Raw genomic sequence first — 27297 nt, forward strand, 5'->3', positions numbered from 1 at the left:
TTTTGTTGTTCTCTTCTTTGATTAATTTTTTTTTATATTTAAAAAAATGTTGGTGTTTCGTACAATTGTAACCACGAATTAGGATTTTTCTCTCTAACATTTCTTGATATTTACTTTTATCGAATTTATAAGTTAAATACTGTAATTATTATCAAAATAAAATGAAACTTTCTATGAGTCTCTATGAATTATAATTTTTTTATTGATCTTAATTGTCAAATAATAATTTTCTTTAATAAATAAAGGTTGTCCATTTTTGTTAAAGTTTGTTTATAACTTATACATGTAAAATATTTTAATATTTTTACGAAATAAGTATAATTTTAATGTACTTATAAAATAGAAATATGCATAACCCTCACCTTTAGAATAAACTATTGAGGAAATTAGTATCAAGATTGTTCATTTTTCTCTGTTGCTTTGTATGAATTTTTCATTGATTTCTTACAATAATGAATGTATATGTCAATGCGGAATAAGATTATCGTGTTAAACGTTATATTCTAATCATGGTCATATTCGACTTTATTAAATCTTTTTTGGCATTTCACGTTCCCTTGTATTTGTTTGTCAATATTGCTGCTCTTTGTAATCATGCTCAGTGTTTTGTGTATCAAAAATCATCAAAGAATTCTCTATAGCTTAAAGATAATTCCTCCATATCTACTTTGATGATGTATATATGAAAAAGGCATAAAGTCATCTCAAAAATAACTTTTTGTTCTGTTAGAACACCATTGAAGGTGTTCAAGCCCACTCTTCCATAGATGGAGAGTGAGCTGAAGAGGAGAAATCTGTGAGGAGAGAAGAGTAGATAGAGAAGAGAGAGTGTGAAGAGTAAAGTTAGAAAGAGAGAGAGTTCCAAAAATATCAGTATATATCATTTATTATACTGTACTCAATCATGTATTTATACTTGTACATAGAGAGGTATGAATACATCTACTAACTACCTCCTAACTAATTCTTAACAGAATACTAACTACTTTTAGTTAGTTTAACAAACTCCTAACAACCATTAGCTTGTCAAATACTCACTTTGTCAACACTCCCCCTCAAGCTTATGGTTTAAACAAATTCATGACTCCTAAACCACTTAGGAGTGTTTGGTGTTGTGCTTTGCCCAAGCTCTTTGTGAGTAGATCAGCCAGTTGATCTTCAGTGTGAGTGAACTCAGTTTTCAGAACTCCTTGGCAAATCTTTTCTCTTACAAAGTGACAGTCTATGTCAATGTGTTTAGTCCTTTCGTGGAAAATTGGATTTGCTGCAATTTGTATTGCAGATTTGCTGTCACACATCATTCTAACAGGAAGATCAACTTGAATACCAAGTTCTCTGAACAAGCCAATTAGCCAGGTTACCTCTGCTGCACAATTTGCCATACTCCTGAACTCAGCCTCAGCTGAGCTTCTGGAGACTGTCTCTTGTTTCTTGGATTTCCAAGAGATGAGGGCCTCACCAAATTTAACTAAGTAACCTGTGACAGACCTCCTGGTTTCTAGACATGCACCCCAATCTGAGTCACAATAAGCAAGAAGTTGATTTGAAGAGGTTGCTGGCATGAAGAGTCCAAGGCCTGGGGCATCTTTAATGTATCTTACAACTCTGAGTGCTGCAGCCATGTGTGATTCCTTAGGGCAATGCATATATTGACTTAACTTCTGTACTGAGAAAGATAGATCAGGTCTTGTCATTGTAAGGTAGAGAAGCCTTCCAACTAGCCTTTGGTACCTACCAGGGTCCTTCAGCACAGGATCTGTGTATTCTTCTTTGGGAGGAATACATTCATCAAACTTTACAGATGTGAGTTTCAGATTTTGTTCAAGTGGTGTACCTGCAGGTTTAGCTCCCCCTAGACCAGCTTCAGCTATTAATTCCAAGGCATACTTCCTTTGAGACAAGTGTATACCTTGACTGGATCTGGCAACTTCAATTCCTAGGAAGAATTTGAGTTCTCCTAGATCCTTCATCTTGAATTGTTTCTGCAGGTCCTTTCTTGTGTTGTCTATGAGACTTTGTCTGCTCCCAGTGATCAGAAGATCATCTACATAGACTAATATAATGACTATGTCACCTTCATCCTGCTTAGTGAACAGGGAATAGTCATAGTGACTCTGAGTAAATCCCAACTGCAGCAGTGCTTCTGTTAGCTTTAGGTTCCACTGTCTAGGGGCTTGTTTGAGGCCATAGAGTGACTTGTGGAGTTTGCAGACTTTACCCTTCTCCCCCTGTCTAGCAAACCCAGCAGGGATAGTCATGTAGACCTCTTCTAAGAGATCACCATTGAGGAAAGCATTATGGACATCCATTTGATGGATAACCCAGTGTTTAGCAGCAGCAAGAGCAATAACTGACCTGACAATAACCATCTTGGCAACAGGGCTGAAAGTCTCACTATAATCCAAACCTTCTTGTTGGCTGTACCCTTTTGCAACTAATCTGGCCTTAAATCTTTCAACCTCACCTGAAGCCTTGTACTTGATCTTGTACACCCACTTGCAGCCAATAGGTGTCTTACCGGGGGGCAGATCCACCACAGACCAAGTGTGATTATCCTGCAAGGCAAAAATTTCAAGTTGCATATCCTGAATCCACTTGGGATCCAGAGAAGCTTCAGAATAGGAGGAAGGTTCAGAGATGGCAGAGTAAGAAGCAAGGGTGTGTACATAGGCTGGGGACAGATGAGCATAGGACAAATGTGCAGAGATGGGGTATGAGGAGGAGCTATGAGCAGCAGTGACAAAGTCCTGAAGCCACAGAGGAGGCTTAGGTTGTCTAGATGACTTCCTAGTGGGAAGAACATGGGGTGGAGAAGGAAGATCAGGAGAAGAAGGCACAGCAAGACAGACACTAGAGGAAACTGAAGGCACAGGGGAGGAGATTGGGGGTGATTGAGAAGAAGATTCAACAGTGTCTGGTAGAGTAGTGAGAACAGGAAAAAGAGGATTTGAGGAGGTGTGAAGCTCTTTGAAGGGAAAGACATCTTCTTTGAATACTACATTTCTATTGACAAACAGTGAATTGGAATGCAGGTCATATAGAAGGTAGCCCTTTTGAGACATAGAATACCCCATCATGATTGCAGGAATAGCTCTAGGAGCAAATTTGTCTGACACATTTGGATAGGCAGCATAGCACAGGCACCCAAAGGTCCTGATGTGAGTGAGTGAAGGAGGCTGTGAGTACAGCAATTCAAAAGGAGATTTGTAATGAAGTAGTTTAGAGGGTAGTATGTTGAGCAAATAGACAGCAGTTGTAACACACTCACCCCAAAATTTCAAGGGAATGCTGGCTTGAAATCTGAGAGCCCTGGCCATATTCAAGATAGTTCTGTGTTTCCTTTCAGCCACACCATTTTGTTGGGGTGTATATGTACATGTACTCTGATGAAGAATCCCAAGGGTGGACAGCAGAGATTGGAATTCATGACTGAAGAATTCACTGCCATTATCAGATCTAAAAGTCTTAACAGTGGTAGAAAAGAATTTGTGAACCTGTGAGAAGAACTTTCTTAGCACCACAATGGTATCAGCTTTGGAGGTAATAAGAAACACCCAAGTATATTTTGAAAAGTCATCTACTATAGTGACAAAATATTTCATTCCAGCATGAGTTGGTACTCTATAGGGACCCCATATATCACAATGAACTAGTTCAAACGCAGACTTAGACACATTAGAACTAGTTGGGAATGGGAGTTTAGGTTGTTTAGCTAAAGGACAAACAGTGCAAGATAAATCCACATTTGTTTGTACAAGGTCAAGACCTGTGGACCTCTTTATTACATCTATAGGTGCATGACCTAATCTTCTATGCCACAAAGACATGGACTCAATTTGACTTGATTGATGTGCTGAGGGAACAAGAACAGCTGGGACTGAGTTGATGAAGTCTTCCTTGAGGATGTAGAGACCCTGTTCTTCTCTACCAATCCCCCTGACCAGTCCACTGGAGAGATCCTGAAAGATACAAAAATCAGGAAAGAATGCAGCCATACACTGAAGTTCCTTAGTAAGTTGTGATACAGATAATAAGTTACACTTGAAGTCTGGAACAAATAGCGCATTGCTGATACTTTGGTTTCCAAACACTTTTGTTTTTCCAGTGTGTGAGACTGATGTTACATTTCCAGTGGGAAGTTGTACTTCCCTCTTATCAAAGTTAGGCACTGGTTGAATTGTGTCTAGTGCATCTAGACTAGCAGTCATGTGATCTGTTGCTCCTGTATCAACTATCCATTCCTTAGGCACATGTTTGGATACTAAAGCTGACAAAATACTACCTGCAGAGGCTGCTTTGACTGAGTGCTCCCCTGCATTTTCAGTTCCTTTTGCTAGCATCTGCATGATTTGCTGGTATTGGCTTTGTGTGAAGAAGCCTGTTGGAGCTCGAAGATTTGAACTTGTAACATCAGGTTGTAAGGCCTCTGCTTGATTTGCATAGGAAGTAACACCTTTCTTCTTTGACTTCCAGCCTGCAGGATAACCTTTAACCTTGAAACATTGTTCTTTGGTGTGTCCCCTGTATCCACACACTTCACACACCACCACAGGTTTCTGAGGCTTCTGTGGATGTGGCTTATATTGAGAGTCATAGTGTCCTCTATTTGGTTGAATGCCTCCACCTTCTCCTGGTTGATGTCCAAAGTTACCACTCCCTTGAGTATGAGCTTTCTGACTGAATAGGGTTGTGCTTTCAATAATCCTATGATTGGAAGTTTCAGAACTTGCACTCATCAGATTTCTCTGACTCTCATGATCTAGGATGAGAAAGCAGGCTTTGTTTAGGTTAGGAGTGGGAGTCTGAAGCAGAATTTGACCTCTGGCAGCCGAGTAGGACTCATTCAGTCCCATTAAAAACTGAAGTAATCGTTGATACTCAGAATGTTCTTTGAATTTCCTGGACTCATCACAAGAGCATCCTGGACACGGCATAATTGAGTCAAACTCATTCCATAGGCTCTTCAATGTAGTATAATAGTCAGTTACTGACAAAACTCCTTGGTTTAGGCTATGAATCTCCTTATGAAGATGAAACACATGCACTCCATTGATTTTGTCGAATCTTTCCTTCAAGTCACACCACACTCTGTGAGCATCATCACTATACACAACACTACTGAGCAGTCCTGGTCTTATAGCGTTCATGATCCATGATAGGACAACCGCATTGCACTTCTCCCAAATGTCAACATACTCAGGACCAAACTTAGACCTAGGAAATCTACCATCCACAAACCCTAGCTTGCTCTTACCTCGAAGTCCAATACGCATGGATCTACTCCAGACTGCGTAATTTTCTGAACCTGTGAGTTGTAAGGAGATCAAGGAGCTTCCTGGAGTGTCGTTTGGTTGAAGATAGAGTGGATGATTGTGGTCTATCACCGGAACTCTAAAGTAGTCTGTTTCAGCTGTGAGATTTATGTTTGGGTTGTTCATTTCTGCAGATCCGCCTTCGGCTTCAGTTGTGACAGCCATTTTTCAACTCAACACCTTGAGCTTTGATTTTCTTCTAAATTGCGAGTTGCAGACTTTTGTAGCAACACACCGTCGCAACCTCGCTCTGATACCATGTTAGAACACCATTGAAGGTGTTCAAGCCCACTCTTCCATAAATGGAGAGTGAGCTGAAGAGGAGAAATCTGTGAGGAGAGAAGAGTAGATAGAGAAGAGAGAGTGCGAAGAGTAAAGTTAGAAAGAGAGAGAATTCCAAAAATATCAGTATATATCATTTATTATACTGTACTCAATCATGTATTTATACTTGTACATAGAGAGGTATGAATACATCTACTAACTACCTCCTAACTAATTCTTAACAGAATACTAACTACTTTTAGTTAGTTTAACAAACTCCTAACAACCATTAGCTTGTCAAATACTCACTTTGTCAACATGTTCACTAAAAGAGAACGTACAATAATTTTGTTATATTCTACTGAAAGCTAATAAAGAATGCATCATCAAAAGTAATTAAGAAGACAATGGAATTACTTTGATAAATTAGAGCCAAAGTTAGAAATTAGAATAAGACATCGAGGCAAAGACAAATTACAATAAGGTATTTGAGATCTTTCATGAGCCAAGAACTTTTTCTTCATATATTGACCCAACTGAATAGAATCAACATTAATTGTTTTCATTATTCAAACATAGAACTTAATAATATTCATATGATTTTTTTAAACTTATATACTCAATGATATGGGATACACGCGCTTGCGCCCAAAGACTAGTATATATATATCCTGGAAGATCATTTTTCCTTACATTAGTATTCTCATCTTTTGGGATCACCTTATTCAGATACACATTTTACATTGCAGTTATAGAACTACTAGAGTTCAAGCTGGAACCTCAGCACTAGAAGGAACAACCTTAAGGACATAAACAGGATCCCCCACCTTCACAATCTTGCTTTTTCCATGGCTAAGAGCGTCGGAACATACCATGTTCTGTCCAAAATATACCTGCAAAATAACATGAAAGATCGTACGCGTGATTTATCTAGGGATTATTTGGTAAAGCAGTTATGGAACTAGTCACAGTATTTGATCTACCTTCCCCTGTTGTTTCTTATTCGGACGCAAGGCCTTATCAGATCGGAACTTCGTGAGAGTTTCTGTTGGCTCAGAGCCTGCTACTGCTGTTTCTTGATTTATGGTAGGTACCTTACATGAAGAACAGAATCATAGTCAAATATAAAGAGTTTAACTTGATCATAAGCGTTCAAATGCCAGTTAATTAAGAAGGTGAAGTACTACAAAAATTCAAAAAATATGCTTTCATAAGCAATCTCTTAGTTAAAGCTTGAATCAAAGATACTTATCACAACATTATAAAGGGAGAAACATGACTAGACTCTTTTGATCTTGTCCAAACAAGTTGCTCAACTAATAGATCTTAATTCATGTCTATCCCACGACTAGAGAGTAAAAAATACGGATGGGAGTAGTTCTTGTAGTTTGGCTTTCTGCCTATAAAATGCCCTCAGATATGTTAAATTTCTCCTCGATATAATGTTGCATGAAATTTAAAGAAAAAAACCAGGTGGAGAAAACCACTTCCAGTTTGCAGAGGTTATTTCTCTGCCGTTTACATAGAAAGTAAGTTCATACGTTTTACCTTACAGCGAGAGCATAGTTTGACACCCTCAAATGTCAACTTATTGATCCGGATCTCCTTCCACAAATCCTCAGCAAATGGTTCACATCCGTCAACAAGGACACTGTTAAAGAAGATAAACGTAAAAAATTTAACCGAGCTAAACTAAAGTACTAATACTTAAACTATAAACAAATTATACAAGAGGGACAAGAGTATACTTGGGTCTAAAACGATTAACTGGAACAGGATCCTTAAGAAGAGAATTTAGTGCATTCAACGATCCCTGCAGAATATGGACCAAGAAAATCCAGCCTAAGATTCTTGTTTTATGGATGTTTTTGTTGAATTTAAATGGTGATATCACTAACCTGGGATAGTACAAGGTATGGATATCCATCAGAAAACATAACATTGTATCCTTGAGCATAATTAGGATCTACAACTCTCATTTCGTTCACTAAAAGAGTCAACAGGAAGCAACTTATTTTGATTAAATTGTACACATTTATTCCCAACTACTAAAGCAAGCAGATAACTTGATAATAGGTGATAAAACTAATCTATGAACAAAATTGCGAAAATATGGTCTTCTCAATTCTGAGGATTGCTTCATAATTGTGAAAACTTGGACAAAATGATAACCGATTCATCATTGTTTAACTGTGGTAATGCTGTAAAGCAACATAAAGAATTGGCTATATGCAAGGTGGTAGGTCCACGACTTATGCAACTAGCCATTTCGTTAAAAAAAAAACAAGTAAGAATTGCAAAAGAAGAAAAGGAGATAGCATGAACCATGAATTGCTCTCTAAGCTACATATCGAAAGAAGCCAGATGCAAAGAATGAAGGAAACACACTCCAAGAAAATTCGTTCAATACAAGAAATAAAGATAAAGATTCAATGAAAAAAGAGAATGCTGAAACAGTTTTCTAGAGAAGTTAAGCATAACTGGCGGAAGAGATATGCACAGCGAATTTCAGACGAGGATATTGAAACATCAGTTATTTCATATGAGTAGCATATAGATGAGGAAAATCTATATAGAACAAGGGGATGAGCTATACCTTCACTAAAGCGAACTAGCCGACTTGGTTTCCCAAGATGCATGGAAAACCACATTGCTGCCTCAGCTCCTTCGTCCAAGGCAGAACCGGACCACTCCCAGACCGAGACACCATCCGTCACTTCAGATGGGTTACTTAGTGGAATTTTCAGTGGACTCATACCGGGAGCTCTGATAACTACAGCCAAAAGTAATTTGAGATATTGAAAAGATAGGCCAATCTTGAAAATTCTCTCCCCCTCCTCTCATATTATTGTGGGTTATCAGTACGACAAGAAGCTTCTATGATTAAGGAGATGCTATAGCAGTAAAAAACACAATAATGATAATAGGATTCAAACATCAATATTCTATATCTTAAATTCTTAAGTCACACAGGGAACCAAACACTGATTCTTAGCTCAGCATATCAACATTTTCAAGTAAAATGATCTATCTTTCAACATTTATTATCCTATCTCTTTCTTGTCGACTATAGTAGTAGTAATAAATTGCGAGAAGAAAAACTTGACCAGTTTTGCTGCACCGTATAGCTAAAAAGAGAAGGTGCACCAACGAGATAATACAATAGTAAAACATATAATTAAACAGAGACCTTGTCTTGGACTGAAAACTATGACACTACCTAGATAAGAGTCATTATTTGGTTCCCAGCCTTCAGAAAAGGCCTCAGTTGGCAATGTCACTTCGACAAGAGCAAGCTTCGGTTCAACTCTTTGAGTATACGCCCTGCCTTTGGAATTCACCACTAACCATTGTCGATCCCATCGAAATCCTGTTTAAGTGCAACAAGATATCAATTTTCAAGGGATAATATGAATGAAGAAACAAGTTTAGGAACAAAAAATAAACTGTTCACTAACAGTTAGTTAATGAAGAATGTTATTTACTCAAAAGTAAAAATTGAACCTAAACCATACCACATAAAATTTGTCCCAAGGTACTCCATACTAGAAGGTGGCCAAAAACAAACCACTAACAAGAATAACAAATTTCATTTCTTTTACTCCCTCTTTTTTGATTTATTTAGCCTATTCGACTTGGCAAGAGTTTAAGAAAGTAAAAATAACTTAATTTTGTCCTTTAAAATTAAAGTGTCAAATGTACCAAAATGCGCATTAATCTTAGGTCATCACGTGCGAATTTGAAATTAAAGAGTTAAAAAAAAAAGGTCAATTTTTTTTAACGAATTAAAAAGTATAGTAGGTTAAATAAATTAAAATGGAGGGAGTACTACTTTGTGTATTGACATTTGGGAAATGAGAAAGAATGAGCAAGTCAAAATCTTGATTTGGTTTGCCTATTGAAAGAAGGAATTGGGAAAGAAGAAAATTATTCCCCTTCAACTTTTCTCAAATAGGAAGGAAAACAGATAATTTTTTCCTAAAAAAGTTTAAACCTTTTTTTTTTTCAATAGCAATCTACCTTCTCAAATCTTGACACTTCCATATGAACCAAAACATAAAAAAAAAAAAAAACAGAGGAAAGCTACCAACTTTATCTTATTTTCCTTTACCCCGCTATCTTAGTTTCCAGAAGACACCCTTTACACTCCATAACCAGTAAAACAGACCCAAAAAAAGGAAGAAAAAAAAACAATCATTTCAAGATTTTAAAGAGAAAATTAAGCACACCAGTAGAAGTAATAGGTGCTTGAGAAACAGAAATTCCACGGCATGATTTGATGGGATAGACAAAGATTGATTTAACGTGAGCTGCTGGTGCTCCTATGACCTCTGCCATCACTTTCTCTATCTGCTGTTTGGTTTGCTGTTACTAAACCTTGTTTGCCGTGACACCTACCTAAAGGAGTTGAAGATTTTTAATCTTTTAATTTTTTTTTATAATGGGAACCATGTCTTGATTGGGAGAGTATTCCAAAAATGAATTTTTATTTTTACTTGTTTGACATATAAAAAAAAATTAATTATCCCCAACATTAATAATTTAATCTCTGGATTATTTTTTAATATTTAAAATTATACATCAGTTAAGAAAGTTCAATTCAATTTTTATAGAAGTTCAATTCAATTTTTTAATTTTAATAATTGAGATCGAATCAAAATATTTTCAGTTCGATTTAATCTTTTTAAAGTTCCACTTGGTTTGGTTAAGGGTTTTGGCGAACAAATTCAGAGTGCTTTAATAATCAAAAATGTTTTTTTAAAAAAAATTAGGTCTCTCACTCTCTAATGAGTTACACTCACTTTGTACTCACTTTGTTAGCCGATTATAAATATTATGTTAATATCAATAAAAAATTGTTTAGGGAAATCATAGACCCCCACAAAGTTTAAGTATCACTTTCAAAATTAAGTATTAGTTCAGGGTGGGCTTTAACTTATCTAGCGGCTGTAATTATTTTGATCGACTGGTCAAATGTGTAACTTGCCCTTCTTATTTTGCCTTAGACACATGCTGCCTATCTGATGACTTAATGATTTTGTTGGATTGTTTTTCAACGTTTTCCGTAGCTGAAACAAAATACGAGGCTGAAAATTGTTCGTCAGAAAAGAGTATTAGAGTACACAACTGCACATCATTTTGAAAACAAAAGAATTTGTATGGAGTATATATATATTAAGATGAACTGCCGTGACAATGATTGGTTACCTTATGATGGTCTCCAACAGTAAAATTGGAGAGAATATTCTGAAGTTTTTCGCTATTAAATCCAGGATCCAATGAATCAGTGTCATCCCAATTAGTACTGGAATTAGAACTACAAGAAGAAGAATTGTGTCCTCCATTATTGCACCATTTCCCACGCACCAGCCCTTGGGGCTGGCGATCTAGGATATCCCTGTCTAGCTCGTCTAAAGTAGGATCGCCTTCTTTAAATGGCCTAGCAAATATTGCCCATTTGTTCACAAGATCGTCGTGGTAATTTGAAACATTTATTGGCACGGAGCACCTGAGATCCTGGTTTACTATTGTGTTCCTAAATTCCGGGGAATTGCATAGTACAGTGTGAAAGTAGGATTCTAGAGGGGACACTACATTGGCGTAGTACATAAGTAACTTCCTAGGAAAATTGTCCCAACCTTTGATGCAGTGCTCCATAAATCCTCTGCTCAATACCATCCAAGGGGAACCTAGAAATTATAATTAACAAGAACTGAGATCATTGTTGGAATTTACACTATACATTACATACATATATATATATATATATAAAGTAAATGACTTAAGCCAACCTTCGAATATATCAAAAGTTAATGGTACTTCTCTAGTTTCTACAGCATAGTAAAGAGGAGTAGCCCGTTTTGAATGTAGGCTGGGGTCAACAACAATCCGATTGAAGTTGTGCTGCCTGCAGTAACATTGCATTGAAGTTGAGGTGTGTTTAGATAGTGATGGAATAATTAGGGTGTGAAACCCGCGAAAAAGTGATCGTTCTGACGTGTTTTTGACCATTATCTCCTATATTTGTACAAAAGAAACATTGATGGTCATGATACCTTACCCCTTTTGATCAATAGTCCTATTGGTGAAGCCTAGGAAATTGAGATCCCTTGGCAAGGAAGTGAGAGCAAATAAGATATCTGCAATCGAAGGCGTGGATCATCAATTAGTTGCAGCATTACGGAGTAACTTTAAGATAAATTGGTCAATACTATATCAGTAGACAGTAATGTAGTACTTCCTTTCGTTTCAATTTGTTTGTCTGATTTTAACATGATACGGAGTTTAAGAAAGTAAGCAAGACTTTTGAATCTTGTGGTCTTAAACATGTCATGTGAAAAACTGGAATTAAAGAGTTGCCAAAAAGAGGAAACAAATATTCTTTTTGAAACAGACTAAAAAAGAAAATAAGACAAACAAATTGAAAAGGATGGAGTACCAGCCAGGCTACTGATGATCATGAAAATTTTACCGTCTTGAGTAAAAAGAGGGTAGTCGGAAGAGCTTAAGGTGATAAACCAGTCCCATAGAGAACTAATTCGAAGGAGCAAGGCGGAGGCATGAAGCATGGCAGCAAGAGCAGAGGCCCCTGATTCCTCCACAGCATAACTTTTACCAACAACGTTCACATTCCCAAATGCTCGAAACACCTGTTCGGATTCAACTGATACAGCTAATTCCATCCTCTCTTCATCTCCATCTCCATCGAGAAGGTGTAATAGGTACTGGTTTCTTGGGTGATACACTGCTTTTAATAGCCTCAACATTCTTTTACTTTCCCCTCTAAAACCGAAAATCCAATAAGCCAGGATTGGAGGATCACCAGGCCGTCCTTTTGATGGATGGATCATCTTTGTAATTCTCTTTGTCGTCGATGTATCATTGATTACGTTTGCGTGATCATCTGGAATATTATTCATCGTCGTCCTGAACTGATCATCATCAAATCTGCTGCAGAAGAATCCTACAACTAAAAGTAGCAAAGCAACTGCAACTAAAACTGAAAGCCGAATACCTTGACAACTTTTCCAATTCCAGGATCGTAACATCTTAAGCATCATCGTCGATAATTTGTTGAAGATTTGATCTTAATACTGAAAGGCTTGAGGTGAATTCTGGAAGATAAGTAATAGTGTTTAATTAGAACAAGTAAAAACTGTTTTGTGGGACTCGTTAGGTCATGTGTGACATCTGAATGATTGTTAGTTAATGAATGCGGTGTTGATGAAAACTTACGCCACAACTAACACCAAATTTCTATGTTTTTTTTTCTAATGACAAGGCAACAGCCGCTTCAAACTAAAACTCTTCAGAGATGGATTCATTATTTTATTTGAAGCGAAGGAATAGTAAAAGGTCAAAATAATGCAGCTAAGTTGGAAGAAATTTTATCACTAGGTCGGGACTTTGTATGCAACCAGAACATCAGCTTGACCAAGTGTATGTTGACTAGTCTTCTCAAGCGAGGGCTAGTCATGTAACTACAATACAATAATTACTGGGTTTGTGGAAGCATGAACATTTAACACTAATAGAGGTTATAGGTTTTCGTGGCCTAGTTATTTTCGGAAAGTATGTCAACCTAATACCACAAGGCTCCCAACTCCCAAGCATGTGGAATGTTTTTGTATATGGATTAAGTCAATGCTCTTTTATTTGCAAAGTTAGGTATCTTAACATTCATGTAATAAAAATTCTTATTCAATTGTTAACTTGAAAATCAATTGACGTATAAAATTACATATATAGCTTTGACATTTATATTTAGATTTGTCTATGATAAACTACTCATTCATGTCACTCCTATTTCTTTCCTACTACTTCTAAAATAAGTACAAACATAACATATATCATACATAGCCAAATCAATAATACACTTTTTAATTAATTAAAGGTTAAATATATTGTGTTATAATACAAGGACCAAAGTGAAAATTTGTCAATAAACAAGGGACCAAAAGTGTTATTATCCCAACTTAAAACTACCTCATCACTATTGTTCTGTTACTTCTCCAAACTGTCTTAACTAACAACAATGTCCGCTTGGACATGTACACTCTCTGCTTCCCCTGTTTCTGTGCCTTCCCATTCATTTACCCAAAACCCACCAAGAAAACTACCTTCAACCCCATCACCCACAAGTACACCCATTTCCAAGAAATTTCAACAAGAGCCCACCTCAGAGACACCATCTGCAGCTTCATGGATCGATACTCTTCGGTCCCAAGTACGCTTAAACTGCTTCAAAGAAGCAATATTTACGTATATACAGATGATTGCTGAAGGTGTTAGGCCTGATAATTTTGTTTTCCCTGCTGTTCTGAAAGCTGCTACTGGCCTTCAGGACTTGAATCTTGGAAAACAGATACATGGGTCTGTTGTTAAATTTGGGTATGATACGACATCAGTCACTGTGGCGAATTCTGTTATCCATTTACTTGGGAAGTGTGGTGGGAGTATTGATGATGTTTATAAAGTGTTTGATAGAATTACTCACAGAGATCAAGTTTCTTGGAATTCTTTGATAAATGCTCTTTGTAAATTTGAGAAGTGGGAGTTGGCGTTGGAGGCTTTTAGGTTGATGGGGTTAGATGGATTCGAGGCTAGTTCATTTACGTTGGTGAGCATGGCGCTTGCTTGTAGTAATATGCCTAGGACTGATGGGTTGAGGCTAGGCAAGCAAGTTCATGGGTATAGTTTGAGAATAGATGATAGGAGGACATATACAAACAACGCTTTGATGTCTATGTACGCAAAACTAGGAAGGGTGGATGATTCAAGAGCTGTTTTTGAGTTGTTTGCAGATCGAGATATTGTTTCGTGGAATACTATAATAAGTTCTTTTTCACAGAATGACCAGTTTCAAGAGGCGTTGGATAACTTTAGAGTCATGATTCAAGAAGAGATAAAGCCTGACGGAGTGACAATTTCAAGTGTTGTTCCTGCTTGTTCTAATTTGGCTTTGCTGGAAGTTGGGAAGCAAATTCATTGTTATGTCTTGAAGAATGATGATTTGATTGGGAACTCATTTGTTGATAGTTCATTAGTTGACATGTATTGCAATTGTCAACAGGTTGAAAGTGGGCATCGAGTTTTTGACAGTGCCTTGAAAAGGAGCATTGGGATATGGAATGCCATGCTGTCTGGCTACACAAAAAATGGATTCTTTACAGAGGCATTGATGTTATTTATAGAGATGATGGAATTCTCTGGGTTAAGTCCAAACCCGACCACTGTCGCAAGTGTTTTGCCTGCTTGTGTACATTGTGAAGCATTTACCTTTAAAGAAGTCATCCATGGGTATGTTATTAAATTGGGTTTCGCAGATGAAAAGTACGTGCAAAATGCATTGATGGACTTGTATTCTAGGATGGGAAAGATACATATATCAAAGTATATATTTGACAACATGGAGAGTAGAGATATAGTTTCATGGAATACTATGATAACCGGTTTTGTAGTTTGCGGATACCATGAAGATGCACTTATTCTGTTACATGAGATGCAAACAACAAAAAGAAACAATAACTCTGAGAATAATGCGGAATCTTGGTTAAAAACTAACTCAATAACCCTCATGACTGTCCTTCCTGGTTGTGCCTCACTGGTTGCTCTAGCAAAGGGCAAAGAGATACATGCATATGCTATTAGAAATGCATTGGCAATGGATATTGCCGTGGGAAGTGCATTGGTTGATATGTATGCAAAGTGTGGCTGCTTAGATATTGCTAGGAGAGTTTTTGATAGCATGACTACCAAAAATGTGATCACATGGAATGTTCTCATTATGGCTTATGGGATGCATGGGAAGGGAGAGGAAGCCTTGGAACTTTTTAGAATGATGGTGCTTGAAAGGAAAGTGAAGCCCAATAATGTCACATTTATTGCAATTTTTGCTGGATGCAGTCACTCAGGCATGGTCGATCAAGGTCAGGAATTGTTCCGAGAAATGAAAAATGCTTATGGTATTGAACCAAATGCGGATCATTATGCCTGCATTGTTGATTTGCTTGGTCGATCAGGCCAGCTAGATGAAGCATATCAGCTTGTAAATGAGATGCCCTCTGAGTACAACAAAATTGGCGCCTGGAGCAGTTTACTTGGTGCCTGCAGGATACATCGCAACATATTACTTGGTGAAATATCGGCAAGGAATCTCTTTGAGTTGGATCCACATGTAGCTAGTCACTACGTTTTACTCTCCAACATTTATTCATCTGCTGGGATTTGGGAAAAGGCAAACATGGTTCGACGTAACATGAAAAAAATTGGAGCAAGAAAAGAACCTGGGTGCAGTTGGATTGAATTTGGGGATGAAGTTCACAAGTTCGTAGCGGGAGATGCATCACATCCACAGAGCGAACAGCTCTATGATTATCTCGAGACTTTGTCCAAGAAGATGAAAAAGGAAGGTTATGTGCCAGACACTTCCTGTGTTCTTCACAATGTTAACGAGGAAGAAAAGGAAAATCTACTCTGTGGACACAGTGAAAAATTAGCTATAGCTTTTGGTATCCTCAATACACCTCCTGGAACCCCCATACGTGTTGCAAAGAACCTTAGGGTTTGCAATGACTGCCATGAGGCAACTAAATTTATCTCAAAGATTGTGAAGAGAGAGATCATTGTTAGGGATGTTAGGAGGTTCCATCACTTCAGAAATGGAACCTGTTCATGTGGGGATTATTGGTGATATAGTATGTTTTGTAGATTTATGCAAGTTCTGTTTATAGATTCTTTTAATGCCTGAACATAGGTAAATGCACCAACTGTAACTTACATTTGTTGACTATATTATTGAGAATAACATTTTGCAACTAAAATAGTTCTCTTACTCCCTTTCATAATTTTGATGAATATAAAGTGAAGCTTTTAGATTCCGAGTCTTGGACTCACTTTGATTTTAAAGAATTTATACTAAAATTCAAGATTTTGCAAGCCTGTGGGATATATTGGAGTTGCTAAGTTTATTGCAAACTTTGTTGCTCCTGAAACTCATCTAAAGAGGGGTGAATTTCACTATAGAACAAAAAAACAAGACAAAATATTCAGTCATTGATAAGAACTTGAACAAAAAGTACATAGTACAACCTTAGAGCATGGCAGAGTAAACACAGCCTGTTAACACATTAAAGTTGTATTGGGAAGATAATGAATGATACTCCTGCATTTCATATTACTTTGCTCATGTTAACTTGGCCCAACCCTTAAGAGACTAGTAAATATTTAATGTGATACGTTATACTTAGAATAGGATCTTGCATAACTTCCACAAGTTTTTACTATCCATTGTATTTACAAATCAATTTCTGATGTGATGAATTTCTTTCAATATAACTTTTAATTGTTTTTTTAACATTTCTTTTGACTATTATTTATATTATTATGTACTAGTGAAACAAATATTGAATTCATGTCCGGTCAAACAACAACATCTAAACGAGAACTGATATATTTGCAATGCTAACTGTTGTTTAGCAAATATTGAAAGCTCCCATTTAGACACTAAAAGGATGCCACTGTTCAGCAAATTGAGGCTATTAACTGCCAATGAAAATGCCTTCTCTCTTTACGTCTTAGCAAGGCAGAAAAAAGGAGAATTAAACAGACCATTTGGATGGCCAAGTTACTGCCTAATGCTTATAACAAATATTGTAAGAAGAGATTACAGAAAAATGGAATTTCTAGTAACAAAATTGTCTTCGCCACTCTAGATATACAACTCTTCATACTTGGACAGTATCCAAGCCCGTGTGGGTTAAATATGCTCAGGTATTCCACTATTCGTCCAATAAAACACAGCCTGAGAAGGGCCTTAATCAAAGAATGACTTCTATGGTACATTGATCTGTAAACAAGTGTGATGTTACATTGCCTCAACGGCTTCTTCCACCTGTGGCTGGCGCTTAGGTCGACCACATCGTCTTACATCTTTACTTAACAAAAGCTTCAAAGCTTTTTCCATGGTTATGTCTCTGGGATTTAAGTTCTGTCACCAATATCAGTATAGGCAATATAAGTTTCCATTTACAATTTCTATCAGCAAATATCAAAATCTATCAGCTATCCCAGCACCAAGAACTTCTCATGGAAAAAAAGAAAGAAACAGAAACTCATAACCATTAACCTACTTCAAAATCATTCAGGTATTGATCTAGTTGAGATTTGTACAGACCTTGTTCACTTCTAAATTACTCGTAAAAAGAAAATGGACACTTTATGAAACATGTATTGTATTGTATTGTATCAAAAATAAGCAATAACTAACAGGTAAGAAAACATATTGACCAGCATTGACATTCATTGATATAGAGTTAACAGAAGTTGCAGAAACAATTGTAATTAGTAAACAGCAAAAGCAGCAGCTTCATCTCATTGTAACAGAATAAAAATATATAAAAGTGAACCTTTTATGAATTTCCTTTCAGTAAAATTACTGATGAGCAATAACAAATTCTAAGACAAAATTCTAAGTAACACTTGGAACAAAAAATCTAATGAAAGATACTACCAGAAAGCTTGCAAAAAATGTTGTCTCTTCAGTTAGGCAAGTTTTGTTCTAATAAAAACTAATTTACCAAATATAATGTGGTATCAAGTAGTGGATATTGTGAAGTCATACAATCAGGGGCAAATTTATAGGTAAAATTTGGGACATGTGAACCCGTGGTCTCTCCATAAAACTAGGTATTTTATGTATATATTTTCTAAAATTGGTATAATATTATTTGTTGGCATCTATGCTACAAGAAGACTAAATGGTGCACTTGGTTGAAAGTTGAGTTATTTACCTACAAAACTAGGGGTCAATTCCCACAAAATACAATTTTTCTTTCTTTTTTTAGTGGTGCACCCATATTATAGAAGTCCTAGATTCGCCACTGCATACAATGATATAATAGTTCTTCTTAAGGTCTTCAATTCCCACTTGCGGAGGCAGGAAGTATGGAATATGAGAGGCTCATCAGCCATTGACATTAGGCTGATATATAGGAATATGAAGTCATACTAATAAATGCTTGAACGAGTCTTTAAATTTGCAACTATTCTTAATAGGATATTATGAACAAGCGATTAAGTCCCTAAAAAGATTAAGCACAGAGCACTCAAGAGTGTGGCCTACTGGTCAATAAAACATTGCAGTGGGAGAACCGTGAGATCTCAGGTTCAAATCTCAGTGGAGTTTAAACACAAAGTGATTTCTTCCCATCTTCCTAAACCCATGGTGGGTAGAGCCACTTGGTACCTGGTGAAATAGTTGAGGTGCACGCAAGCTGCCTAGACACCACCGTCATTTAAAAAAAAAAAAAGATTAAGCACAAAGTATCTGATGTCTGAAACGACTGATACTGGAAGTCTAGACATTAGGGAGACACGTATACAAACTCTATTACTTCTCACGAGATTAAGCAAAAAGTTATAGAAGTCTTAATTAATATGAATTGGGAGAAAACGCTAAAGTACTCCATGATAGATGTTTTTTCCTGATTCAGTCTCATGCATCATTTATATATACCACCACAGAGGCACAAACAGGATACCAAACCACAAGCCAAGAGTAAAGTAACATATTGAAAACTGGAAACTAGACAACCACAAACTTCACTTTATCATCCATCAAGACTGCAGGAGACTCTCTGATGCTGTCATTGTGTCATCACTTTTTATCAGATCATTATTGATTCCATGATAATTTTCTCTGATAAATACCTTATAATTATAACTATAATTCAGCAGAAGCTACAATATTAAAACACAATGTTTGAAAAAACAATTAATGCACAGAGAGAGATTGCACCAAACCTTGGGTACTGGAGCAATTGTTCGCCTATGTCTGATTGTAAATCCGAACTTTGCAAGCTTTAAAACGATTGGCTGGCCATCATCCGGATGGTTTCCCTATAGATGAGACCCATTCATCTTTTGTATGCATACTCATAACCAATGATAGAGAAATTTAAAACTGAAATTAGAAATATTAAATACACAAAAAGGAACTATGCATTACAACATACCAATGTTACAGGGTAACGCAGCAACTCCAGGGCATCTTCCAAGGTAACAGAATTGACATCCTTCACCTAGATCATGAAAAATGCATTTACATCACGATCTAGCAAAATAAACTTGTCTCATTTAACTAAATGAGGAAGGCAATAAGAGCAGTGATTAATAATAGATTATACTCCAGGTGCAATTATATCAAATGCAAACAAAAGCAAAAGATAATTCAGTCCACTGTTACTCATCAAAAGGGGAAAGAGAAGGCTCCACTCAGCGACTTCGGAGGAATTGCAGTATTTTTTTCTATTATAGTAATATAAACGCGGAAAACTGGTATTTATACATGTGAAAGAACCAAGTCAATAAAGTGCTTGTCAAAATACCTGTGAAAGCGAAGCCCGCTTGGGAACATATCCTTTCTTGTCTTCTCCAAGCTGAACATAGTATCCATATGGACCATTCTTCATCAGAATCTAAAGAGAAAGGGCATAAAGGTCTTTACATCTCTGAGAACAAACAATTAACTAATAGGTAACAATCAACTAGTCTAATCAATCAACTGATATATAAAGGGTTTTGAAGTGGAAACCTTCTCTTTTGAAGAAGGATGGACACCCAGCAATTTCGGTGGCTCTACACTTCTTTTAGTGTCTTCAGAGGTGATGTCTTCATCCTCTTCACCATATAATGTCTTGGCAATATACCTAACAATGGAAACTGCATCAGCCAATGACTTGAAACTAACGACATCGAAAGAAAAGGAAAAAAGTATATAACTATACTTCTTTTCATTGTTCTGCACTATCAAGATAATAACAAATCAGTTACGCTGCTAAGAGGTTCATAAGTTCATGTGCTTACAACTTGCAAGGTGTGATAATTGAAAGAAAGATTTAATGCCGGAAAGAGCAAACTTTAAGTTTAAGCTAAAGAATACACTCCTGATGCTTTAGAAGTAGCAACTCAAAGTGCAAAAGAGGTAGAAGTAAGAATCAGAGAAAAGGGGGGAGGGAACTCTTTTTTCCCCAATTACTTCGCACGGGATAACAGTACAATCTAAAGGAAGTTCCCTGGGCAGTGCTCAGGGAGAAATCTTCAATCAGAATAGGTAATGGTAGGAAGACAATTGGTTAGGCCAAGGACTTCTTAACCAGAATTCCCTAGAAATGTTTGTACTTTCTTTACAGCAGGAGGCAACTGTAGCTGATCTATGGAGCATTCAAGGGTGGAACCTCATTTTCAGGAGACCACTTAATGGTTGGGAAATCGAAAATTTGGTAGAATTGTTAAAAGTTTAGGAAATTTTTAAGGATCTTTCTACTGCTGAGGATAGTTTAAGGTGGATGGTAATTTTACTGTCAAATCTACTGTAAGTTTGATCTCTTTACAGCCCTGTAATTATGGATGATTATACCGTCTTTGTACAGTCTTACTATTTATATAAGATATGTTACATGTTTCCAAAAAAAATAAAGATCCAAAATCTAAGCTAGCTTGTTACTCACTTGCATTTTGGGTGTTGGTCACAACCTATAAAGTAGCCTGCACCAAACCTGCTCACTTTGAAGATTAAAGTTCCTTGAAGACAGCTTGGGCATGTCCTACTTTCATCAGGAAGAGATGTAAACAGAAAATCACCAAACGTTTTCTCCAACATCTTCTCCACCTGATGAATGTGCACACTACCAGTATGTTCACAATACTTGCTAAATCTAGTCCAGTAATCTCTCAAAAGGCCTTTCCATTCAGTCAAACCAGCAGAGACATTATCAAGTTCCGTCTCCATATCGGCAGTGAAGCTATAATCTGTTACTTCAGTAAAGTAATGAGAGAGAAATGCTGATACCATACGCCCACGAAATTCAGGATACAGTGTTCTGCCTTTGGCAGTGACATAATTTCTATCCTTCAACACTTTTATTGTGGCTGCATAAGTAGAAGGTCTTCCAATGCCGAGCTCCTCCAGCTTTTTAACCAAAGATCCTTCAGAGTATCGTGGTGGAGGCTGAGTCTGGTGTTGCTCGAGTTTCACTTTACCCAAATATATTGGATCCCCAGCAGTTAAATTTCTAAGCGCCTCAAATACTTCAGAACGATCATCCCTCCCACTCTCATTATCTCTCGTTGAGTTAGTTTCCACATCCTCATAGACTGTTTGGTACCCGGGAAACTGTACTTTTGAGCTTGTAGAACGAAAGATTATGGATTCGTCAGGTTTCCCAATATCAACTTGTATCTGCTCAATGGTAGCAGGTTCCATCTGGCATGCCATGGTACGGGACCATATAAGTTTGTATAGCTTGAGTGCATCATCATCCAGCACCCCAACAAGCTTTGAGGGTAGCCTACGGATATCAGTGGGTCTAATAGCTTCATGGGCCTCTTGAGCATTCTTCACCTTCTTGAAGTATTTGCGGCCATTCTTTGATGCAAAATTCTGTCCATACCTTTCGCTGATATAGGATTGAATGTCCTTGGTAGCTTCATCTGAAATGTGCAATCCATCTGTTCTGATGTAAGTTATCAATCCTGTTGCCTGGCCATCAGATAACTGGATTCCCTCATAGAGCTTTTGTGCAAGTTTCATCGTATATGTTGATGTAAAGTCCAATTTGTTTGCGGCATCTTGCTGAAGTGTTGATGTTATATAAGGAGGAGAGGGATTTCTCTGCTTTTTGGTTATCTTAGAGCTTAGAACTTCAAAGTTTGATGCATTTATCTTCTCTTCAATTTCCATTGCTTCGGTATGAGAGCTAACAGAGAACTGATTTAATTTCTTGGAATCAAAATGGGTCAAGTGGGATGACAAAAAGTTATTGGCCAAATCTAGTTTTTTGTTCTTCTTAAAATCAACCAGGACTGTCCAATATTCCTGTGGTTTGAATCCATCAATTTCCATTTCTCTGTCACATATAAGTGACAGGGCAGCAGACTGAACCCGACCAGCAGATTGACAACCAGGTAATTTCCTCCACAGCAGTGGAGAAATGTTGAACCCAATCAGGTAATCAAGAGCACGCCTCGCAAGATAAGCATGCACCAAGTTTGCGTCTATCTCCCTAGGAGACTGGAGGGAAGCTTTGATGGATGATTCAGTGATTTCATTGAAAACCACCCTTGTCACATTAATATCATCACGCAGAGCATCCTGTTGCTGTAACATCTCTATAATGTGCCAAGAAATAGCCTCTCCTTCACGATCAGGATCTGATGCAAGAATAAGATTCTGGGCTCTGAGAATCAATGACGAACAGATAAGAAACTGAGAATGACATTGGTTTTAACAGTTCTAGCTACAAAACAGCCATTTTATGAAGGAAAAAAAAATGGGAATCTGGTGTGTGTCTTTCCATCTTCTCTGTGTAACAATTTGTTAACTGAACATTGATGAAACGAAGAACTGGTTTTCTTTTTTCACTATAATTATGATCCTTGAATTGTAGAACAATTAAAAAAGAAATATGAAACACATAATCACTTCTAATCCTCCCTAACGTGTTATCACCATGTTAATAGATTGCTAATCAGAAGTTGGAACAACAGATAACATACCCACTTAGCGCCACCTTGATGCTTTTGAGATGAGTCCAGGCAGCAGAAGGAACCTCCCATACCATGCTGAAGTCATCATCTGGTCGGACAGATCCAGACCTTGCAGCCAAGTCCCTGACATGACCATAACTGGGAAGGACTTCAAACATGTCACCAAGGTACCCTTGAATAACTCTCGCCTTTGTAGCGGACTCCACCACCAGTACAGACTTTGCTGTTGGAGGATATAGTTCTGGCCATTTCTTTCGTCCCGGAGGCTTACTTTTGCAGCTCACATCTGAACTCTTGTCTGGTACTAACTTACTACCAGATGGCAATACAGTTGCCTCATTCAGTTCTCCAAGAGATCTTCTCTCCTTGGTGGATTTCCTTTTCCTGGGAGAGGTTCTTTTCCCCTTGGCCAAGTCAACCTTCATTGAGTCATTACCAGCAGACACTACTGTGGAAGAATGAACGGGTGAACTAATCTGGAATACTGCAAGGTTAGTGCAGGTAATTATGCAGCAAAACACATCAAAATATGGTAATTCCAGAAATTGAAAAATTGCAAACCTCTGATACTGCTGGAGATTCCTCATCTTTAGCAGGGCTAGACTTCTTTGCTCGGGGAGTCCTAGAAACTTTTGGCTGATCTACAGCAGCAGAAGCAACATTTTTATTCTTTTTGCTTCTTGATTGCTTCTTTGCTTTCTCGTTCCCCGAGGATGTAGACTTCCCATTATTACCAAGAGATGTACCTGAAATTTCCAGGTTGACATCCTTCTCATCAACCTTAACTGGAGTGTCCTTTGAGATGACCAGATCAACATTCTTACTAGCTGATACTTTAGAGTTTGGAATGCCTTTTTCAGGCACCTTGTCCGACATAGCATTTCTTCTATGAACAGACAATTCCTTTGACCGCTCTGAGTGATTCTTGAAATTTTTAAAGAATGTTTTATTTCCATCACTAAAAACTTTTGCTCCAACGGAGCCTTTATCTGCTATTGCTCTTGCATCATGGGAAAAATGCACTTTTCCATTTGTGTTGTATGACCGTGAAACTATTCCTCCAAATGGCCTGAAACTGAAGATAATGGGCATTGGCGTACTCGCAAATCCCTCCTTCGGTAACAGAAGGGTACTAAATGCAGAAGAATATCCAGGCTCATTAGTATAGCTTCTGAGAGGTTGAATTTTCTGTTGAGACACGACTCTTAAATTTCTTGGTTGCCTAGCTCTGATCCCACAACATATCCTGGCTTTACGGGACAGTTTCTCAAAGGTGTCAACAGTTGCGAATGTCGAACATTGCAAGCAATTTGCCTGATAATTATGTAGTGTCCTGTTCTGCAACTTAACCAAAAAAAAAAAAAATTGGTAAAGTCAATACGGCGGATCTCGCAACAAGGAATTCACACAAGATTTAAAAACAGGGGTATTTCTTTTCCAGACAAGTTCTCTATTATCTTTTCATGAATCACAAGTGTACAGAACAAGACAAAACTAACCTTCGGATTTGCCTAGTAACCATCAAAATGTGTATCTTAAAGAAAATATAGAACTTCACAAAGTAGAAAAAAAAGATAGAAAATACAAGGTCCATGCACATAAATACCATTAAAAAATACAAGGTCTAAAGAATCCTCTAGGTGTGCTACAAAATCTATAAAAAAAAAATCCTTTTGTTTCTTTTTGGCATTAATTAGGGTAAAGAGATAATGGAAAGGGCTCTCTCAAGTTTTTTTTTGAAACTGATAATGTTGTATTCCTCCACATTTAGGACATGTTGGAGACCTCCAAAAAGAGCTCTCTCAGTTTGGTTCACAATAGTGAGTGATCCTAAGCAAAATAGCATAAGCTTATTCCATAAGCTTTAAATAAAATAACTACTAAAGTTTGCTCTGTCTCTAACAAGACATGGATAATAAGAAAAATACAAATGGATTCTGTCAGTGTTTTCTCTAACTCAGCAGCAAACTAATATAAATATAAGCTTCAGGCTCTAAAGTTAAATAAAATTATGCATCTCAACACAGTCAAATTATTCCCTATAGTTTTAACCTATGCCATATTTGTTTCAGGGTTTAATTCAAGGAAGTTTCTTTCAAACATGAAATAAAATAGGAAAACTGAGATAACTACTCTATACAATCCATTGAAAAGACAATAGTACAAAAGAGAAGGGAAAAACTAAAAATTCACTTTCTTCTCTTTTCCTCCTCACTTCGATCATCCAACCACAAACCAAGTATATCTTGAGAAACTAAAAAGCTCTAGTTTTTACAAGGCAAAAGCTAAGCATAAATTGAATCCTGACACTAAAGAACTAAAATCTCTAAGCACTTTACCTTTCTTATAACTTATATCCCTCAATTACATTTCAAATAAATGATTCAAATGAGAATTCTCCATAAGTGGAACTCCATAGCAATTAACATTACAGGTCCATTCCCTCCTTTCTAAGTAGGCACATATATGAAAGAGTGAAAATCTCTTCAGGGAAACAGAATGAAATACAATATACCATCAACAACAACAACAAAAATGAGAAAAGTGAGCATATTGTTGGATTCTACTACTGATAGACAAAGCTTTCAACATTTTTAATTTTCTTTCTTGTAATTTTAAATTTCAATTCAAACGAAACAACTAAATGAAAAAAAAAAAACACTTTTTTCTTACCATGATGGAGCGGCCGCTAGTAGAGGCAGTAGTTAATAGCTGCTGAACCAATGCCATTCAAAACCCAAGAAGCTATTACTGAAGAGAAGATAATGGAAAGAGAAAAACCATGAATGTGGGACTCAAATAACAGTGTAAAAACATTAGCTTTATTGATTGTTGATTCTTGAACTTTAGAACTAATAAAAGAAGGACCCAAGAAAAAGATCAAAAAATAATATAAATGGAGACCCTTATGTGGACTGCAACCTTATGCGGGGTGGGGTGCGTAGGGTGGGGTGGGTGGTGGGGAAGAAGGAGGCAGTTTGTGAACTGTGAAGGGGTTTTGGGCAACAAGAGGATGAGAGGGTTTTGCAGTAGGTACGACGATTTTTTTCTTCTTATTTTCTTATTGTGTATGTTTTTATTTTTATTTTTGTAAGCTTATTAGAATTAAATCTAATTAATTCAATAAAATTGATAATTATCGTTTTACTTCTTTATTCAACCTACCAACCCCAAAAAGTTTATAAATTTAAAGAAGATGAATCATCGAATTATTTTCTTGTGCGCACCATCGCAGTTTTTTTATGTTTGTGGTTTTTGTTCGCAAAAATCTATAATATATATATATAATAATATTTTTATTCACTTCTAATAAATATTTGTAATTTTTAATAATGATTCTGATATTATATTTCACATTTTGGGGGGATAAACTTGACTACAAGTAAGTAATTTATTTTCACTTTTGATTTTTTCCTTTCTTTCATTAATTTAAGACCTTGTTTGACTTGTAAAAAATTTGTATTAGACTCCCTTTATCTTTTCTCTCTTTTTACGTCTCTTTTATTTTATTCATTTTACCCTATTTGACTTCATAATGATATTTTCTAAAAATCAAAAAAAACTTTTACCTTGTAAATTCAAGAAGCCACAACATCTCTGTACAAGTGGTATTTGCTGAAATTTAAATGAAAACATAGTCAATAAGAATTCCTATACGTAATTCAAACTTCTTTAGGATTGAAGTGGAGTTATTATTGATGGTAAATAACTACTAAATATATTGCTTACAGTACAATTATTTTGTATGAGAATAAAATAGAATAGAGTGGAATTGGATACAGAGAATTCATATATTTCATTCATTCAAAAGAGTACTTCTGCTTGTTTTCTCCTAAATAGTAAGTACCATATTTAGATAAATCATTTCCAAATAGCATGACCTCTTTGATTCCTTTTATGTCAGTCTCTTTGGCCTGCTCTTACTCCACTTGAGAAAATTGTTAAATGCCCCCTTAATTTATATTCGAATTATCAACTACTCACTTTAATTTTATGGGAGTTCTATCACCCTTCTGAACTGTTTAAAATTGAAATTATTACCTCCCTAAGTGCTGATGTGTCAAAGTGAATGTATTTCACTATCTTTGAAAGGGTGAAGACTGAAGACTAAATATATTAAAGGGCAGCCCGGTGCACTTAAGCTCCTGCTATGCGCAGGGTCCGGGAAAGGGCC

The 27297-nt window shown here is 36.7% G+C and overlaps 4 protein-coding genes across 8 annotated transcripts; 1 reads left to right on the plus strand and 3 right to left on the minus strand.

Moving 5' to 3' along the window:
* Positions 1-6064: 6064 nt before the first annotated feature.
* Positions 6065-9988, minus strand: LOC129874189 (uncharacterized). Its single transcript, XM_055949434.1, has 8 exons — positions 9806-9988; positions 8797-8946; positions 8173-8349; positions 7475-7563; positions 7325-7389; positions 7125-7227; positions 6560-6670; positions 6065-6469 (listed from the first exon to the last, which is right to left on the minus strand). Exons 1-8 carry the CDS (start codon positions 9912-9914, stop codon positions 6344-6346), a joined length of 930 nt encoding a protein of 309 aa, XP_055805409.1. The 5' UTR covers positions 9915-9988; the 3' UTR covers positions 6065-6343.
* A 406-nt stretch (positions 9989-10394) lies between these two features.
* Positions 10395-12930, minus strand: LOC129873658 (beta-glucuronosyltransferase GlcAT14C-like). Of its 3 annotated transcripts, none has more exons than XM_055948788.1 (5): positions 12016-12930; positions 11638-11716; positions 11369-11484; positions 10785-11266; positions 10395-10663 (listed from the first exon to the last, which is right to left on the minus strand). In XM_055948788.1, the coding sequence occupies exons 1-5, from the start codon at positions 12635-12637 to the stop codon at positions 10547-10549; spliced, it is 1416 nt and encodes a 471-aa protein (XP_055804763.1). In that variant the 5' UTR covers positions 12638-12930; the 3' UTR covers positions 10395-10546. The 3 variants fall into 3 exon arrangements, with proteins under 3 accessions (XP_055804763.1, XP_055804764.1, XP_055804765.1); XM_055948789.1 differs by having other exon boundaries at positions 12049-12929; XM_055948790.1 differs by lacking the exon at positions 10395-10663 and having other exon boundaries at positions 10731-11266; positions 12049-12925.
* A 650-nt stretch (positions 12931-13580) lies between these two features.
* LOC129875133 (pentatricopeptide repeat-containing protein At3g57430, chloroplastic) lies at positions 13581-16459 on the plus strand. The gene has a single exon (XM_055950565.1). The coding sequence runs from the start codon at positions 13612-13614 to the stop codon at positions 16267-16269; it is 2658 nt and encodes an 885-aa protein (XP_055806540.1). The 5' UTR covers positions 13581-13611; the 3' UTR covers positions 16270-16459.
* Positions 16460-17028: 569 nt separating this feature from the next.
* On the minus strand, positions 17029-26171 carry LOC129872969 (uncharacterized). 3 transcript variants are annotated; one of them, XM_055947934.1, is made up of 9 exons: positions 25797-26171; positions 23685-24467; positions 23133-23527; positions 21086-22813; positions 20170-20284; positions 19964-20053; positions 19592-19657; positions 19380-19475; positions 17029-17565 (listed from the first exon to the last, which is right to left on the minus strand). In XM_055947934.1, the coding sequence occupies exons 1-9, from the start codon at positions 25851-25853 to the stop codon at positions 17443-17445; spliced, it is 3453 nt and encodes a 1150-aa protein (XP_055803909.1). In that variant the 5' UTR covers positions 25854-26171; the 3' UTR covers positions 17029-17442. The 3 variants fall into 3 exon arrangements, with proteins under 3 accessions (XP_055803909.1, XP_055803907.1, XP_055803908.1); XM_055947932.1 differs by having other exon boundaries at positions 23133-23599; XM_055947933.1 differs by having other exon boundaries at positions 23133-23599; positions 23685-24461; positions 25797-26165.
* Between the last annotated feature and the right edge of the window lie 1126 nt (positions 26172-27297).

The sequence above is a fragment of the Solanum dulcamara genome, chromosome 11 (genome assembly GCF_947179165.1).
Source record: "Solanum dulcamara chromosome 11, daSolDulc1.2, whole genome shotgun sequence".
Lineage (NCBI taxonomy): Eukaryota > Viridiplantae > Streptophyta > Magnoliopsida > Solanales > Solanaceae > Solanum > Solanum dulcamara.

Bases quoted from the DNA above. Each gene is read 5' to 3' on its own strand.
- LOC129874189 (XM_055949434.1), bottom strand. From the start codon at position 9,914: ATGGCAGAGGTCATAGGAGCACCAGCAGCTCACGTTAAATCAATCTTT. The intron at 8,350-8,796 runs GTAGTGTCATAG...TTTTGGCTGTAG, and splicing joins AAATAATGACTCTTATCTAG to TTATCAGAGCTCCCGGTATG. The intron at 6,470-6,559 runs GTAGATCAAATA...GTTATTTTGCAG, and splicing joins ATAAGAAACAACAGGGGAAG to GTATATTTTGGACAGAACAT.
- LOC129873658 (XM_055948788.1), bottom strand. From the start codon at position 12,637: ATGATGCTTAAGATGTTACGATCCTGGAATTGGAAAAGTTGTCAAGGT. The intron at 11,267-11,368 runs GTTGGCTTAAGT...TATAATTTCTAG, and splicing joins AACTTTTGATATATTCGAAG to GTTCCCCTTGGATGGTATTG. The intron at 10,664-10,784 runs GTAACCAATCAT...AACAATTTTCAG, and splicing joins CTGTTGGAGACCATCATAAG to CCTCGTATTTTGTTTCAGCT.
- LOC129875133 (XM_055950565.1), top strand. From the start codon at position 13,612: ATGTCCGCTTGGACATGTACACTCTCTGCTTCCCCTGTTTCTGTGCCT.
- LOC129872969 (XM_055947932.1), bottom strand. From the start codon at position 25,853: ATGGCATTGGTTCAGCAGCTATTAACTACTGCCTCTACTAGCGGCCGC. The intron at 20,054-20,169 runs GTTTCCACTTCA...CTTTCTCTTTAG, and splicing joins ATCCTTCTTCAAAAGAGAAG to ATTCTGATGAAGAATGGTCC. The intron at 19,476-19,591 runs GTATGTTGTAAT...TCTCATCTATAG, and splicing joins TGCGTTACCCTGTAACATTG to GGAAACCATCCGGATGATGG.